Source organism: Scyliorhinus canicula, chromosome 17 (assembly GCF_902713615.1).
Source record: "Scyliorhinus canicula chromosome 17, sScyCan1.1, whole genome shotgun sequence".
Lineage (NCBI taxonomy): Eukaryota > Metazoa > Chordata > Chondrichthyes > Carcharhiniformes > Scyliorhinidae > Scyliorhinus > Scyliorhinus canicula.
Genome location: NC_052162.1, coordinates 32,597,346 through 32,614,237, shown reverse-complemented (window position 1 = coordinate 32,614,237; position 16,892 = coordinate 32,597,346). Strand labels below are relative to the sequence as shown.

At 44.8% G+C, this 16,892-nt stretch overlaps 1 protein-coding gene across 2 annotated transcripts in view; it reads left to right on the top strand.

Annotated features, from left to right (window-relative positions):
- Positions 1-16,892, top strand: part of kdrl (kinase insert domain receptor like) — a 218,345-nt gene that overhangs the window by 78,140 nt on the left and 123,313 nt on the right. The window contains exons 1-2 of one of the 2 annotated variants that reach the window (XM_038775503.1): positions 9,486-9,566; positions 15,532-15,691. In XM_038775503.1, the coding sequence (XP_038631431.1) occupies positions 15,625-15,691 (67 nt within the window). In that variant the 5' untranslated portion in view covers positions 9,486-9,566; positions 15,532-15,624. Of the gene's footprint in view, positions 1-9,485; positions 9,567-15,531; positions 15,692-16,892 lie in introns of those variants that run through there. The other variant, XM_038775502.1, reaches the window with a different exon arrangement.

The window sequence follows — 16,892 nt, the reverse complement described above, 5'->3', positions numbered from 1 at the left end:
GAGGATAGCAATTCAATTTAAACAGGCTGTTCACTTCTCCTTTTCTGAACTTGAATCAAACCTTTGGTTATTGAGTTTATGATAACAGAAAACATACCTTTCAAGCCACTTGTAACCCCTTGGAACCTCGATTCATTGATAAAGTCTGTCTTGAGCTTCATAATTCTTCATATTTTTCCAATGTTAGATTTTCCATTTCCATAGCCTCTGTTCAAAATATCAATTCAGTTACCTTTCGAAGTGCCCTCGCTACAGAAATGGAAAATCTGACATTCGAAAAATATGAAGAATTCTGAAAACAGACTCTATCAATGAATCGAGATTCCAAGGGGTTATCAGTGGCTTGAAAGGTATGTTTTATGTTGTCATAAACGCAATAACCAAAGGTTTGATTCAAGTTCAGAAATTGTTTCACTATGATACAATGATCAGTATAACACTTGAAGTGAGCATGGCCTGGTGATGAAGTGAGAGTGAATTCACTTGACATTAATGCTGCATTTGACTGAGTGTGGAATTAAGGAGCCCTGGCTAATTGAAGTCAATAGGAATCGGGGGAAACTGTCCACGGGCTGAAGTCATAGCTAGCACAAAGGAAGATGGTCATGGTTGCTGGAGGTCAATGACCTCAGTCCCAGAACATCACTGCAAGAGTTCCTTGGGGTATTGTTCTTGGCCCAGTTACCTTCAGCTTCATCCTCAATGACTTTCCCTCGATGTTTGCTAATGATTGCAGAATGTTCGGCACTATTTGTGACTCCTCAGTTACTGAAATAATCTGTGTCTATATGCAGCAAGATTCAGACAATATTCAGACTTGTATTGATAAGTGGCAAATAATATTCACACCACACAAGTGTCAGTCAAATGGCATCTTCCTGCATGTCGGGGTTCTGTATGGATTCTATGTGAATGGATAAATAAAATAAAATAGGAATCCGATATTGTCAGATGGGTAATTTTTGTTTGATGGATTAATCTGAAGTATCATCTACCTGTGCAGATGAACATATAAGATTTAATTTACTCTTTTCCAAGAAATAAATGGGAATTTCCCCTGATATCATCGACCAGCCTCCCCGAACAGGCGCCGGAATGTGGCGACTAGAGGCTTTTCACAGTAACTTCATTTGAAGCCTACTTGTGACAATAAGCGATTTTCATTTTCATAACATACAACCCACAACCAAGATCACCAAAAATTAACTCCTCTTTGTAGTTTCTTGCTGTGTACTGTGTTACAAGTAAAAGTGATTACATTTCAAAATATAACTTGTTGGCTGTTAGACACTTGCTTGTCCTGAGGGTATGGAAGTTCCGTTCACATGTTCTTGAGTTCAGTGAGCTCTCCTCTGGAATACCTCTATTTGTTGGACAAATTCAGTTTATTTTATCTGTCTGATCCCACGTTCCCTCTATTCGCTCCTTGATTTACATGTATCCATATTCTTCCATTTATCAGCCACACCTCTTAATCTGTCATAATGAACAATAATGGTGCCAAGAACGGATCCCTCTTTTCTTCCCAATGCAACTTCATGTGAAACTATGCACAGTTTTCTCTGTTGCAGCCACTTCAAAAGATTCACATTATTTCCAGGCTTGTAGGTCAAAAAGCTTTGTTAAAATTTAAATGTAATAATATCCACCAAATTCCCACTTTCAACACGCTCCACGAGATTTGGTAGCCATGACTCTCTCGCCCCCAATCGCTTCCGCACCCCTTGCCCAACAAGTCATTCTGACCTCTTATTCCACTGGTAATTCTTTATTCCATCCTTCAGGATTATTTTTAATTGCATGGAGCAGGTTCACGTCTCTATGTTTCCTGGGACAATTGTCATGTCTCTTTTTACAATTTTTAGCACGGCTGCCTCACAGCTCCAGGGTTCAATTCTGTCCTCAGGTGACTGTCTGTGTGGAGTTTGCACTTTCTCCCCGTGTCTGCTTGGATTTCCTCTGGGTGCTCCGGTTTCGTCCACAGTCCAAAGATATGCAGGTTAGGTGGACTGGCCACTCATTTGAGGGCCACCAACAAAAGAAGAACGAAAACAAACTAGGTGGACTGGCGAAGCTAAATTGTCCCTTAGTGTCCAAAAGGTTAGGTGGGGTTACGGAGATAGAGTGAAGGTGTGAGCTTAAGTAGGGGGCTCTTTCCAAGGGCCAGTGCAGACTCAATGGGCTGAATGGCCTCCTTCTGCACTGTAAATTCTGTAAATTCAAGAACTACCAGCAAGTAACTGATCTAATTAGCAACTACATTAAGTTGGCTATTGCAACCCACATAGGCTCTCAGCAACTAATTTCACTTTTACTGATAATTCTTATCATATTTAATGTTACCTTAATTTTGCCCTGAAAATGTTGCCTATTTGATTATTTAAAATGTATTTATCACATCCTCACATGTCTATAAATCATTTGCGGATGTTTACTACATCCGTTTCGGGCTTAAGATATTTATTAATTTTAAGGTGTAATCACATGGAAACTTACTACAATCCTGGCCAAAGAACAGTATTGATGACATAAATGTCCATGCAGTGTAATCTTTTGACTGCTGCAGGAAATGGAAGAAATTATTTTGAAATAAATGAGTTTAATATGCACCTTGATATCTGTTCTTAAATCACTGTGGTTAATTTTTACCTCTCCTCCGGGTTACTGAGTGGTAGACATATTTGGTTTGGTTCCCAGGTCCCACTGATTGTCGCTGAGACAAGCTGTCTGCTTCCTGCTTTGCAGGAGGAAGCGACAGGAGAATTTCAAAGTCCCATTTACAAACATCCTCCGCTCAGCCTTCAAATTTTCCGAACTTTACACAAGGCATCCATTCCAGGAAAACGGGAAAATGTGTTTACGTTCTGCTTGGCCTTTTCCTTCTTGAACATTTCCCAAAGTTGTGTTGACAAATAATGCCAAGAATGTTTGGCTTGATGTTCTCTCAGTGTATTGAATCACACCAATGAGCAGGTCTTGGACATGATTCCCAGTCTTTGTACAGTTAACTTGCACAGCAGTTAGGGCACTAAAATTAGCCTTAGCAACATTGGCGTCTGCGTTGATCACTACTCAGTGATTCCTGTAAAGTGCGTTTGTGGGAACAATGAGTGAGGATATGATCACACTAGGATACAGCGTCCCACACACTCTCTCATACACACACACACAACACCACAAACTGCTAATACTCATTGTTTGGATTTACTCATGGTTGAGGTATATTACCGCTCTCGAGCCTGCAGTCTGCAATGAGTCGAAACCTTACGGAAGAAAGGGCAAAGAATTCCCAACGCTACAATCCGAATACAAACCAGTCACTAAAGTCAAATCCGAATCCCAGTTGGAATCTAACTCTGAAATTTTTGGAATAGCATCCATGTTGTTGAGTGTTGGTGGTGAGTTGATCTGCTGGATAAATTTGGCAGATTTAACTATTGAAGACTTCAAATGGTTCCGTCCCTAGAGACCGAAGCTTTCATGTGAATCTATACTGCTTCAACTCTTCAAAAATAGCTTTTTTGAAAAGGTTGTGACAGACTCTTAATCTACTATTATGTTGGATGCACTGTCATTTCTCAGGAATTCAAATCTATTCCCAGAGCCATCACATTTCTACAACTTGCACATTTTTCAAAGCTCAATGGATGGGCTTATTTTGGTGACTGGGATGATGTGGTTTGCAGTGCTGATAGTGGGCCAGAATGTGCAAAAACACAGACCAGCTAATGGCTAGTTATTACCCAAGAGAGACAAGGGCCAATTTCAACTCAACTTGACGGAAGCTGGCCGTGGCAGGGTTAGGATTGCTATGCACCATATTTGCTGGAGAAGCTGGGCCTTCCTACAAGAAGCCTCAATACTGTATGCAAACTGGGATCTTCTGTCACAAATGTTGTACTGGCCCTGAAGCCATGTGAGCTGTAGAGTGATATTCATTTTGGGCACGTAGCCCTGGAGGCAGGATAGTGAGTTACATTTTCTCATCGTACACCTCCAAATCAATCACTGTGCAATTTTATTTATTTATTTTAATTCAGCCCTCATTGCATGGCAAAATATCACAAAGTTCCCAAGATTTACCCCTTCTAATTTGGCTGAAGGAATTTTTTAAAATGTCTTTATTATTTATTCATGATATTAGAGTTAATCCTTTGTGACTGGAACATTTCACCTTTTGTACCTCATAGAATTTACATAGAATTTACAGTGCAGAAGGAGGCCATTCGGCCCATCGAGTCTGCACCGGCTCTTGGAAAGAGCACCCTACCCAAAGTCAACACCGCCACCCTATCCCCATAACCCAGTAACCCCACCTAACACTAAGGGCAATTTTGGACACTAAGGTCAATTTATCCAGGGCCAAGCCACCTAACCTGCACATCTTTGGACTGTGGGAGGAAACCGGAGCACCCGGAGGAAACCCACGCACACACGGGGAGGATGTGCAGACTCCGCACAGACAGTGACCCAAGCCGGAATCGAACCTGAGACCCTGGAGCTGTGAAGCGGTTGTGCTATCCACAATGCTACCGTGCTGACCTGTTGTCCGACTGCTAAATGCTTGTGTCTCCTCAGAACAAGTGCTTTAAATTTCTTCGCTGGTTAATATCATCGAGGAATCCAGAGGAAAAGTCACAGCAATAGGGCCGATTTGGGCAGATTTCCTGTGGGGGTGGGGGTTGGGTGGGAGGGTAGACGGGGAGGTTACATTCAACACAACCTGCCTGGCAGTAACCGGCCTGTTAAAAAACAAACAGCTGAATTAGCGGCTCAGAACTGTACGCTTTCCTCTAGTAAACTTCACGGCTGTGCAGTTGGAAGACATAACTGACTAACATTTCAATAATTTAATCTGCCCAATTTATCCACGTCAACTCACCACCGACATTCAACAATATGGACGCTATTTCAATTTAAAGTTTCAGGGTCGGATTTCAATTAGCGTGGAACCAATATAACGTCGGAAGCAGAGGCCTGATCAATTTATACAGATGCGGAATGTCCTTTTCAACCAATGGCATCCCAATGACACTTTAACTGTTCCCTAAAAGGTGTTGATGCCACAGTTTTCCCACAAGGCTGCAGCTGAGCAGCTGGTGGGAAGAACGAAGAAGTCATTCCAGGTATAAAAAGGAAGAGCATATTTTATTCACATAGCTTCTTTCATGACCTTAGGATGTCCCAAAGTGCTTTTGAAATGTTGTCACAAGGAAATGCGGCAGACAATTTGTTCCCAAAACCAACATTGTGATACCTGAACAAATAATTTGTTTCAGTTCTTAGTGACATCGGTTGAGGGATAAATATTGGACAGGAAACTGGGGAGAATTCCCTTTCTTTTCTTCAGAATAGTGCTACAGGGGGCGGGATTCTCAGATCCTGGGGCTAAGTGTTGACGCCGGAGCGTTTTACGCTGACATCATTCCGCCCCTAGGATCAGCGATCCTGCGTCGCACAGGAGGCCAGCACGGTGGCGCGGGTCCGCGCATGCACGCAAAGGCCGGCGCGAGTTCGCGCATGCGCGTGGGTTGCGGTCTCTGAGCCGGCCCCGACGCAACATGGCGAAGAGCTACAGGATACGCCCGCCCGTCGATCGGTAGGCCCCTACCATGGAGGCCCCCCCGGGGTCAGATTACCCCTCCCCCCCACCAGTCCGCCCCCCCCGCAACATGAATGCCAAGGTCCCTCCAGGTAGGACCATACGAGAACGGCGGCAGTGGGACTTGGCCTAACTCGGCGGGCACTCAGCCCATCGTGCGCGGAGAATCGGCGGAGGGGGGGCGGCCACGTCGACCGCTCCGCGCCAATTCTCCAGTGACCGGAGAATTGGCGGACCGGCGTCGGGGCGTGTCATGGGAATAGCGCCCCCCCCCCCCCCGGCGATTCTGCGACCTGGCGTGGGTGCGGAGAATCCCACCCAGGCAGTTTGGTAGGTAAGTGAATCTGCAGCTCCGATCCTTTACTCCTAACGATAAGAACTGACCTGAGTCAGTTCAGATCGAAGAAATGATTGAGAGTCACAACTCTTTTCAACAGTTTATACAAAATACATTCAGTCCATCGAGTCTGCACCAAGCCTCTGAAACAGCACCTTACCGACGACCACTGCCATGTCCTACCCCTATAATCCCACCAGGGGGCAATTTAGCATGACCAATCCACCTAACCTGCTCACCTTCGCACTGTGGGAGGAAACTGGAGCACCGGGAGGAAACACATGCAGACACGGGGAGAACGTGCAAACTCCACACAGACAGTCACCCAAGGCTGGAATCAAACTCAGGTCTTTGGCGCTGTGAAACAGCAGTGCTAACCACCTCTGTAAAACCACTATATGGAACTGTAGTAATATAGAATGGTAAGTAATACTTACAGGCTAACAAGCTATAGGGACTCACTGTGTCTGAATGTACTCCTGCATTGCTTGGCAGTGGTATTCTCAAACATCACAGAATTAACATCTTGGGGGTTACCATTGACTAGAAACTGAACTGGACTAACCATATAAATACCGTGGCTACTTGTGGCTTGTAGGTGGTGGACGAGCTTTGGGGAGTAAGGAGGTGAGTTATTTGCTGCAGGATTCCTAGCCTCTGACCTGACCCTTCAAAGCCTGTCCACGACTGACAAGGCACAAGTCAGGAATACTCACTACTTGCCTGGATGAGTGTGGCTCCAACAACACTCAAGAAGCTTGACACCATCCAGGACAAAGCAGCTCGCTTCCCTTTCACAAGCATTCACTCTCTCTGTCACTAACGCACAGTGATAGCTGTGTGTGCTATCTACAAGATGCACTGCAGGAACTTACTAAGTCTCCTTACGCAGCACCTTCAAAACCCACAACCACTACCATCTAGAAGGCCAAGGGCAGCAGATACATGGGAACACCACCACCTGGAAGATCCCCTCCCACTGACCATCCTGACTTGGAAATATATCACTGTTCCTTCACTGTCACTGAGTCAAAATCCTGGAACTCGCTCTCTAATAGCATAGTGGGTATCTACACCACATGGACTGCAGCGGATCACCACCACCTTCTCAAGGGCAATTAGGGATGGGCAACAAATACAGGGCCAACCAGCGAATCCCTCATCCTGTAAAAAAACATTTTTTAAACTGTCCAATTTAAGTGAAACCTGATAGTGCGATAATTAGGATCATCCCCATTGAAACATGGCGAATGTTAATGGACAGTTCCTGAACCCAGGATATGAGATTGCTGCAATGGTAAGAATGCACAGATTTGGGGAGTTATGGGGATTGATGGCAAAGTGGAGTTGAGATTACAGCCAGGTCATCCATAAACTTATTGAATTGAGGAGCAGGCCTGAATGGCTCCTACTCCTGTGATCCTCTACCCATTGTCTGATCTGATACATTGTCAACATCTATTGACTAATGTATTGCAAAGGTCCACTCATTGGTGTCTATGTCAGTTTTCAAGGGTTATTTAGGTCCCATTCCAGTACTCCATGGAATGCTGGGTGGCATAGGTGGGCCAATTTCTGAGCATTTTCCATTACGAACGGCCTTTTTGCAGTTGTTTCTGTGGGCTTTTAAATGTTGACTTTTTTTGAATGCGCCTTTCATTGAATTTAATGTGCCGAAGGAGGCCCTTTGGCCCATCGTGTCTGCACTGGCCCTTGGAAAGAGCACCCTCTCTAAGCACACACCTCCACCCTATCCCCGTAACCCAGTAACCCACCTAAACGCTTTGGGCATTAAGGGCAATTTAGCATGGCCAATCCATCTAACCTATCTTTGGACTGTGGGAGGAAACTGGAGCACCCGGAGGAAACCCACACAGACACCGGGCTAGAGTCTCCGAAAATGGGGCTATGTCACCATTCCAGCGTATAAACGCAGGCCTTGCACTCCCGAGTTTCCTCGAAAAAAAACAACCCGATTCACTTACCTTCAGGGGGCTAGTAGGGACCCAGAGTGCTTCACACAGCTTTGGCTGTGGAAGTGGGCCCCCTCACTCTGGTTTCAAGTCCGCGCATGCATACAGCGGTTGCCTCCAGCGGCCACGCCGAGCGCCATGACGGACTCGGGCCGTGGACAAACACCAACAATCTAGGCGCCCCCGATCAGCAGCGTGCCCGAGGATCCTTCTGGCCCGATTAGTGCCACGGCCGCCCATAAGATAAGACCCCCCCCCCCCCCCAGTGCCTGCCCCCCCCCCCCCCCCCGCGCCTCACCAGGGCGGCCGTGGACTGAGTCCGCAGCCACCACGTGAGGTTCCCGACAGGCCATACGTGGTTAGAACCACGCCATCGTGATCTCGGCCTGCTGGGAGTGGAGTATCGCTGGGCGGGCCTCTGGCAATGGCCCCCCAGCCACGCAGAGTAATGCGCGGACACGTGGATTTTCGAGGCCCGGAGAATCGCTGGAACGCCGACGGGCCCGATTCCTTAGTAAACTTTGATTGTGCGCCCCCCCACCAAACATGATTTCAGCCTGGGGTGTTCCGGTTTCCTCCCACAAGTCCCGAAAGACATTCTGTTAGGTGCATTGGACATTCTGAATTCTTCCTCAGTATACTCAAACAGGCGCCGGAATATGGTGACTAGGGGCTTTTCACAGTAACGTCATTGTAGTGTTAATGTAAGCCTACTTGTGACAATAATAAAGATTATTATAATTTGCAAAACTTTGTGGTGGAGCTATATGGCTGCCTGATTAGGTTAGAAGGGTATGGACATTTCTTGTTGCAGATGGAAACGTCTTTCTCATTATCTGGAGAGTTGACGTCAATTCTGTTCCAATGTGACTTGCAGTGTTATAGACTTTACTTGATTTAAGTAGTCCCTCTGATTGGTGTGTTTTCAGAATGTTTGCTTACTGTTCCTCTTGGTTTACCATTCACATCTGTTGAAAGAAAATAAAAATCTCAACAGATTTAGGACCAATGAGCAGGTTGTGTCACTATTCTGTCAACTCTCTTTTAGATGATGATGTACCTTTTGAGAAAATTGTTTATTTTGATGTCCAACATATTTTTCAACTATAATTGGGTACAGAATTTCCTCCTTGTGGCAAAACAAAATAATGAAAATGTCAGGGACATTAATTTCAGTACTTTTAATGTGGTACCAAATTATCCTTACATTAAGAAGGCAACAATTAATATTCATTACAAATTGATATTCAGTTATGTATTGTCTCTTGTGCATCATCGCAACAAGTAATAATTGGCAAACCTAAGCAGTCAACCAAAAGTTGTTCATCTCCCTGCCATTCTTATTTGACAATAATCCCTGGCTGCAATTAAGGATTTGTTATATATTTTGCATTTACCTTGCCAGATTGATTAAGTATAAAAAATGTTGCTGTTAGCCAATAACCCACAGGTACAATTTTATTCCCAACAACTGAAATCAGTGGCAGAAATAAAAACAAATTTGTTTTGTCAGGAAGCCGTGGAGGAATATGATATATAGATGTTTGGAAGGCGAAGAGGCAAAAATGGCACAGACGAAAGCAGTCTGTTCAATTTGGGTTACAAGTGCAGAACTAGAGCAATGATGTAGAAAATTAACAAGCATCAAGTGAGGGTGAGGATGAGAATTTTTTCACCATAATAGTGCATATGCGAAACAGATTTTCAATTAATATAACTAATTCCGAGCTGAAGGCATGACTTTATGTAAACAGTGTTGAAGGTTTTAGAGATAAATAAGGACAGAACTAACTAAACATGGACCGTTGTGAACCGTGTACTGTAGCAGCAGAAAGATGTAACTTGGGAAAAGCAAAGCGCAGGATTCAGTAATAGAAATTTTGCCAAGTTCTTTTTATTCGCTTTCAGAATGTGGGTGTCGCTGCCCTGGCCAGCAATTATTGCCCATCCCTAATTTTCTTTGAGAAGGTTGTATGCATCTGCGGTATTGCCTGATTACTTTGGTAAAACTTTTCCTCAAGATCTTGGACATTATTAGATATGGTCTGACGTAACACCACTAGTTGTTTCCAGCCTAAAATGGCACATTTACGTGAGGTTGCTCCCTTTACAAATCAAGAGATTGAACTGAGCACACGTTAACTCTAGGAGACTGCCCAACACACACAGGGATTGACTGAATCTGTTTAAAACATGCATGATGGGGTGCCCAGCAATGCCAGTTTTTTGGAAAGAGACTATGACGCATGCTATCAGTTTAAGTGCTTCATGGAGATGTGAAAATAACTAGGGGAACCCTCACTTCCATATAAACCCCGATCCGGGTTGAGGTAGGGGAGGGAGACCCTTTAGCGAGTAGAGACCTGTTGCATACCGAATAAACCTAGTTATTGTTCTCTACCTGCTGGCTCATATGTGCTACTTTGGCGGATTCTACATTGGCGATGAGGATGGGATGGCTGGGCCATCCTTGTTACTGCTTCCAGATAGACTTTGTGGGACAATTCTGGGGGCAATGTTCCTCATCGCCGAGGCTGCCCACTTGAAGTGGATGGATCTCCACAAGACGTAAGTGACGACTGCTTGGGCCACCATCGAGTGACGACAACCGTCATTCAGCACGCATGGAATATCTGGGTTGCTGGTTTCAGATAACGGAACGGTTTTCGTGAGTGTGAAGTTTAGGCCGTTCATGGCCATAAACCGAATTCGCCACCTGCATACCACTCCCACCAACCTGGCATTAAATGGATAAGCGAAGCAGACCGTCCAGACCTTTGACCTCGGCATGAAGAAGCAGACCACCATTCCTGGAAGACTCAGCATTTTTTATTTTGCTACCGAACGACGCCGCAAGCCACGTCAGGGGTTGCCCCAGTCTCCGCATCCAGTCGAGTTTGGTCATCCTGGATATTGGTGGGAAAATCCGCCGTAACCAGTACAGGATGGAGGCTGACGCAGGCCGGTATACGCCTTTGCGCACATTTACTCTTGGTGATATCTTGGTGACGGAGATGAGTGTTACAACCCTCAAGGAGGGCACTGTATAAGGACAATCTGATTCCCGTGCCTCCACGGGATATGAACTTTCCCGGTAATGGGGCGGGCTTCCTCTTAACTAAGGGAACCCCCCCCCCCCTTTGGGGAGTGGAGACTTACTTTATGCCCAATAAACCTAGTTTTCTGCTGGTTCATGCATATCTGGAACTTTGGAGACGGGACCGCATGGATTCCAGGCTTTGTGATGGCATGGCCAGGACTTGTCTCATATTGAGTGCAGGAGCAGTGGCACGAGTCTAATTGATACATGGGCCATTTCCGCAGCCGCGTTCATGACACACTGGACCTGGTTCCAGAGGCTCCAATCTGGGTCGGTCCACCGCCTGGTGTTACCACCTCAGCCGCTATTATCACCATTGTCCCCAGTTGTGCCAGAGTCAGACATCGAAGGCGCCAAGATACCGGGTGCCGTCCCGCCTTATTCCGAATCAGAGTCGGACATGGAGATGTTGCCACCGCCGGTGCCATATCCCACCACCTCATTGGTTTTGTCGGCACCACCCAAGTGCTCCACACGAAAATTGCGCTCACAGGTCCGGTAAATGACCACAGGCTCCCGACAACCATCTTTGGACGAAAAAGGCTAGCGAAGCCTCAGATCAGTCCAGTCCACAGGCATGGACATCTCTCCAGACTTGGTGACGGAGAGGAGTGTTACAACCCTCAAGGAGGCCACTGTATAAAGACAATCCGATTCCCGTGCCTCCACGGAATATGAACTTTCCCGGTAATGGGGCGGGCTTCTCCTTAACTAAGGGAACCCCCCCCCCCCCCCCCCTTACATATTATCAAGTGAGGTGCAGGTTGAGGAGGGAGACCCTTTGGGGCGTGGATGCTTAGTTTATGCTCAATAAACCTAGTTTTCTGCTGGTTCATGCATGCTACTTTGGTGAATTCTACAGGACCATTTAAAAGGTAAGTTCAAAAGGTCCTCTTCATTTGAACCCGCACCCCATGCCAAGGCATAACCATGCCAAACAACTCCCGAAGGTGCAGTTTCCCTCCCATGCTAAGCTATGGCTCTTCCGTACCCCTTCACGTGTTATACACTGTTTCAAACCAATGAAACCTATAGTGACAGTAAAAAGTATAAGAAAAAGCTTTTATAGGTCAATCATAACTTTCCACTCTGTTTTTAAAAGACGTTATTTCACTATAGGGCAATAAAAACGTCCAGACCCTTTAACATTTTAATAGTTGTGACTGTAAGCACTTGAAATACCTCAACCTAGTGTAAATAAACATTGTGACATTTATAGCAGAGTTCAGAGAGCCAGGAATGTCAATCAAGCAATGTTTTCTCTGGGACTCAGGTCCGTTAGTACTTTATTGTATGTCAGGGCTCTCAACCAAGAATAAATATTAAAGCTTGGCTGAGATTCTAGAAAGATTCTAGAAGGAGTCCAGAGTGTCCAGCCTGACTCGTGAAAGCAAACCTCTTTAAAATAAATTTAGAGTACCCAATTCATTTTTTCCAATTGCGGGGCAATTTAGCGTGGCCAATCCACCTACCCGGCGCATCTTTGGGCTGTGGGGACGAAACCCACGCAAACACGGGGCGACTGTGCAAACTTCACATGGACAGTGACTCAGAGCCGGTATCGAACCTGGGACCTCGGCGGCGTGAGGCGGCAATGCTAACCACTGCACCACCATGCTGCCTGTGAAAGCTAATTTTGATGGTCCGAGATGCGCATAGGCTACGATAGCTGGCAAAGGATACTTCAGGTGATGACAGTGGATAGGCAATGGCAGACATTTAAAGAACACATGGAAGAACTTGAACAATTAAATATCACTGTCTGGCACAAGAGTAAGACGATGAAGGTGGCTCAACCATGGCTAACAAGAGAAATCAGTGATAGTGCTACAGTCAAACAGGAGGCATATAAATTGACCAGAAAAAGCAGCAAGCCTGAGGACTGGGAGAAATTTAAAATTGAGCAGAGTAGGACAAACGGTTTCATTCGGAAGGGGAAAATAGAAAACGAGCAAAAGTGTGCACCAATCATAAAAACTGACTGCAAAAGCTTCCATAGTTATGTGAAGAGAAAAACACTGGGGAAGACAAATGTAGGTCCCGTATAGTTAGAATCAGGTGAATTCATAATGGGCAACAAAGAGATGGCAGACCAGTTGAACAAATACTTTGGATCTGTCTTCACTGAGGAGAACACAAATAACTTTCTGGAAATGCTAGGGGGACAGAGGGTCTAGCATGAAGGAAGAACTGAAGGAAATCATTATTAGTCAGGAAATTGTATTGGGGAAATTGATGGGATTAAAACCCAGGGCCTGATGCTCTGCATCCCAGAGTACTTAGGAAGTGGTCCTAGTAATAGGGATGAATTGGTGATCATTTTCCAGCAAGTAACCCCACTTTTTAAAAAATGAGGGAGAGAGAAAACGGGGAATCATAGACCGGTTAGCCTGACATTGGTGGTGGGGAAAATGCTGGAGTCAATTATTAAGGATGAAATAAATGAGCATTTGGGAAATGGGGACAGGATCGGTCCAAGTCAGAACGGATTCACTGAAGGGAAATCATGCCTGACAAATCCTCTGGAATTTTTGAGGATGTGACCAGTAGAGTGGACAAGGGTGAACCAGTGGATGTTGTGTATTTGGACTTTCAAAAGGCATTTGACAAAGTCCCACACAAGAGATTAGTGAGCAAAATTAAAGCTCATTGTATTGGGGGTAATGTATTGACATGGATAGAGAACTGGGTGGCAGACAGGAAATAGAGAGTGGGAATAAACAGGTCTTTTTCAGACTGGCAGGCAGTGACTAGACGCGCAGTGCAGGGTTCAGTGCCGGGACCCCGGCTGTTCATAACATACATTAATGATTTGGATGAAGAAGTTGCATGCACTATCTCCAAATTTGCAGATGACACTAAGCTGGGTGGCAGTGTGTGGTGTGAAGAGGATGCAAAGAGGCTGGCTGAGTGGGAAAATATTTGGCAAATTCAATATAATGTGGGTAAATGATAGGTTATCCACTTTGGTGACAAAAACAGGAAGGCAGATTATTATCTGAATGGTGGCAGTTTAGGAAAAGGGGAAGTGCAACGAGACCTGGGTATCATGGTGGAACAGTCACTGAAGGCACAGGAGGCGGTGAGGAAAGCCAATGGCATGCTGGCCTTCATAGCCAGAGGATTTGAGTGCAGAAGTAGGGACGCCTTGCTGCAGTTATACAGGCCTTGGTGAGACCACATCTTGAGTATTGTGTGCAGTTTTGGTCTCCTAGTTTGAGGGTGTCCAGCGAAGGTTCACCAGACTAATTCCCGGCAAGACTGACAACTGAAATAAGACTGGATTGACTGGGCTTCTACTCACTGGAGGTTAGAAGAATGAGAGGGGTTCTCATAGAATCCTATAAAATCCTGATGGGACTGGACAGGCTAGATGAGGAAAGAATGTTCCTGATGTTGGGGATGTCCAGAACTAGGGGTCACAGCCTAAGGATAAGGGGTAAGCTATTCAGTACTGAGATGAGGAAGAACTTCTTCTCTCAGAGAGTTGTGAACTTGTGGAATTCTCTACCACAGAAAGCTGTTGGGGACAGTTCATTGTATAAATTCAAGAGGGAGCTGGAATTTCCCTTGGGGCTAAATGGATCAAGGGATATGGAGAGAAACCGGGAGTTTGCTTGATCAGCCATGATCATATTGAAGGGCCGAATGGCCCACACCTGCACCTATTTTTGATGTTTCTATGTGAGCATGAGGGCCGTGAGAGTGGTGAACGGGTGTGCATTGGTATTGGAGGTTATGTGGGCCGTAGGAGTTTCTTGCAAGGGATAACTTGGCATGCGGGGGAATGAGGAGCAAAAGGATGCCATGGATAGAGCATGGGGAGTGCATTGGGGTATGGTAATTTTAGGGATGAGGGTTAGTGGGCTTTCTGTTCTTAATTAACTGCTACAAAGTTGCACAGTACTTAGGCAGGCCCAGCGTCCAGCTTCCCCTGTGGTTGCCTCCAAATGTCTTACCAGGTCGTTTGACTTGCCCTTAGCTGCACCCATCTCCCCTATCATCTCCATCCCTCAAAATATCCCCCCAAAAACCCAGCCTCTGACCTCATCACACAACCCCAGGCACACACAAACAATGAAAATCACATCCTTGCAGGCATTTTCTCCCAAAGCGGACTGGCTGAACCAGCCCTTTTCCGGACTCCCGCGCCCCGCTTCAAGAACGAAAATCCAGGCCATCAATTTGAAACTGTGCCTCCTGGTTCTAGATTAAACCATGAACAGAGACATTCTTACATGTCACATTGCTGTGATGAAACTGAGTATCAAATAAAACTTGGTACTATTTATATTTTTCTTTTTTTATTTGATTAGAAATGTAAAACAAATATAAATTAAAGAAATTATAACTTTACCCAAGTATGAAATTCCATAAATGTAGGGTTACGTGTACCCAAGTATGTAATTCTTCAATGATTACCCAGTAATAATGTTCACTTTTTTCTGCATGATAATTCACACTGACCTTGTTTATTATGGGCTTCAGTTTAATAGTTGACGATTTCTACCTGATACAGGAATACACCATCTTTGAAATCAATGGGACAAATATCATATGGGATCCTAAGCAGGGATTTATTTTTCGAAACCTGGAACATATTCCCTCTGGAATGCTGTGGTGCGAAACCATGATGGATAATCAAGTTTTCAAGTCTTATTTTATGATATCCAGAGAAGGTAAGTGCTTGCTTTCCTTCCGAATTTATTGAGCTAATTTCAACTCCCATTAGTAAGCCAGTGTGAGTGGACAGTTGGCCCTTCAGTTTTCACTCTGAGCCTGGTTGATTTTAACTGCCTGGCCTTATTTGAACATCGCTGGTCTGCTCCTCGCCTGTTTTGGGTGAAAGTGGCAGCTCACCAGTCTTCCCAACCTTAGTGCTGTGGCGTTATCATAAATGTAAGAAGGAGCTGCAGTTACAAGTATATAATACATTGATGCTAAGCCTTGTGGTGGAGAGAGAAGTGAAGGAGTTAGCCAGAGACAGACTGAAGGAAAGATAGTGTGAGTAAGAACAGATCATTGTTCATTATAGTGTAGAGATTAGTTGTAGGTGAGTGTAGATTATATGTTAATTATCAACTGTATATTATTTAGTACATGCCAAATCCAAATTAGTAGTGCTAATGAATTTATAGCTTTGTTCAAGTTAAAGCTATTTTGTCATCTTTGAGAACACTACGCCAACCGTCCTGAACGTAGCAACACAAAGAACAGCATATGGTACCAAGAATTCATTTCTACAAGTAAGAAGCAGTTGAACTTAGTAGTGTTAATAAATTTATAGCTTTGTTCAAGTTAAAGCTATTTTGTGGTCTTTGTGAACATTACGCCAACCATCCTGAATTTAGCAACACAAGAACACCACAAGTGCTGTTCACAATGCGTACTTCACCAAAGGTAACCACAGAGCAAACTCAAGCCTAAGGGGCAAACGAATGGTGTCTCACTCTCCAAAGAGATTCTGTTCCAGAATATGAGGGATTTTGCTTTGGCTATAGAAAACGTTCTTCTAAGTTTGGAGTAAAAGCATATTGCTTGAGGCAGAGTAAAGAGAAAATTATTTTATACTTGAACTTAGCTATAATACAACCTGAATATGCATCATCTTAGCACTGTTTGGAACACATAGAAAAATACTTTCTGCCTCTTAGATATTATCCTTTGCTCTGGTGAGGACAAAGGTTCACCAAACAAAGACAGCCACTGTTCTACAAGGTGATGAAAGTAGAACTGGAGCCAATCTTTACAAAGTTTCCTAAGCATTTATTTACCAAGATACATATGACAAACATGGCATTTCCCAACCCAGTGAACATTTTTAGTCAGTTCCGCTTTATACTGAGAGGGCTGAGAATTGAACCCGGGTCAACTGTTTGG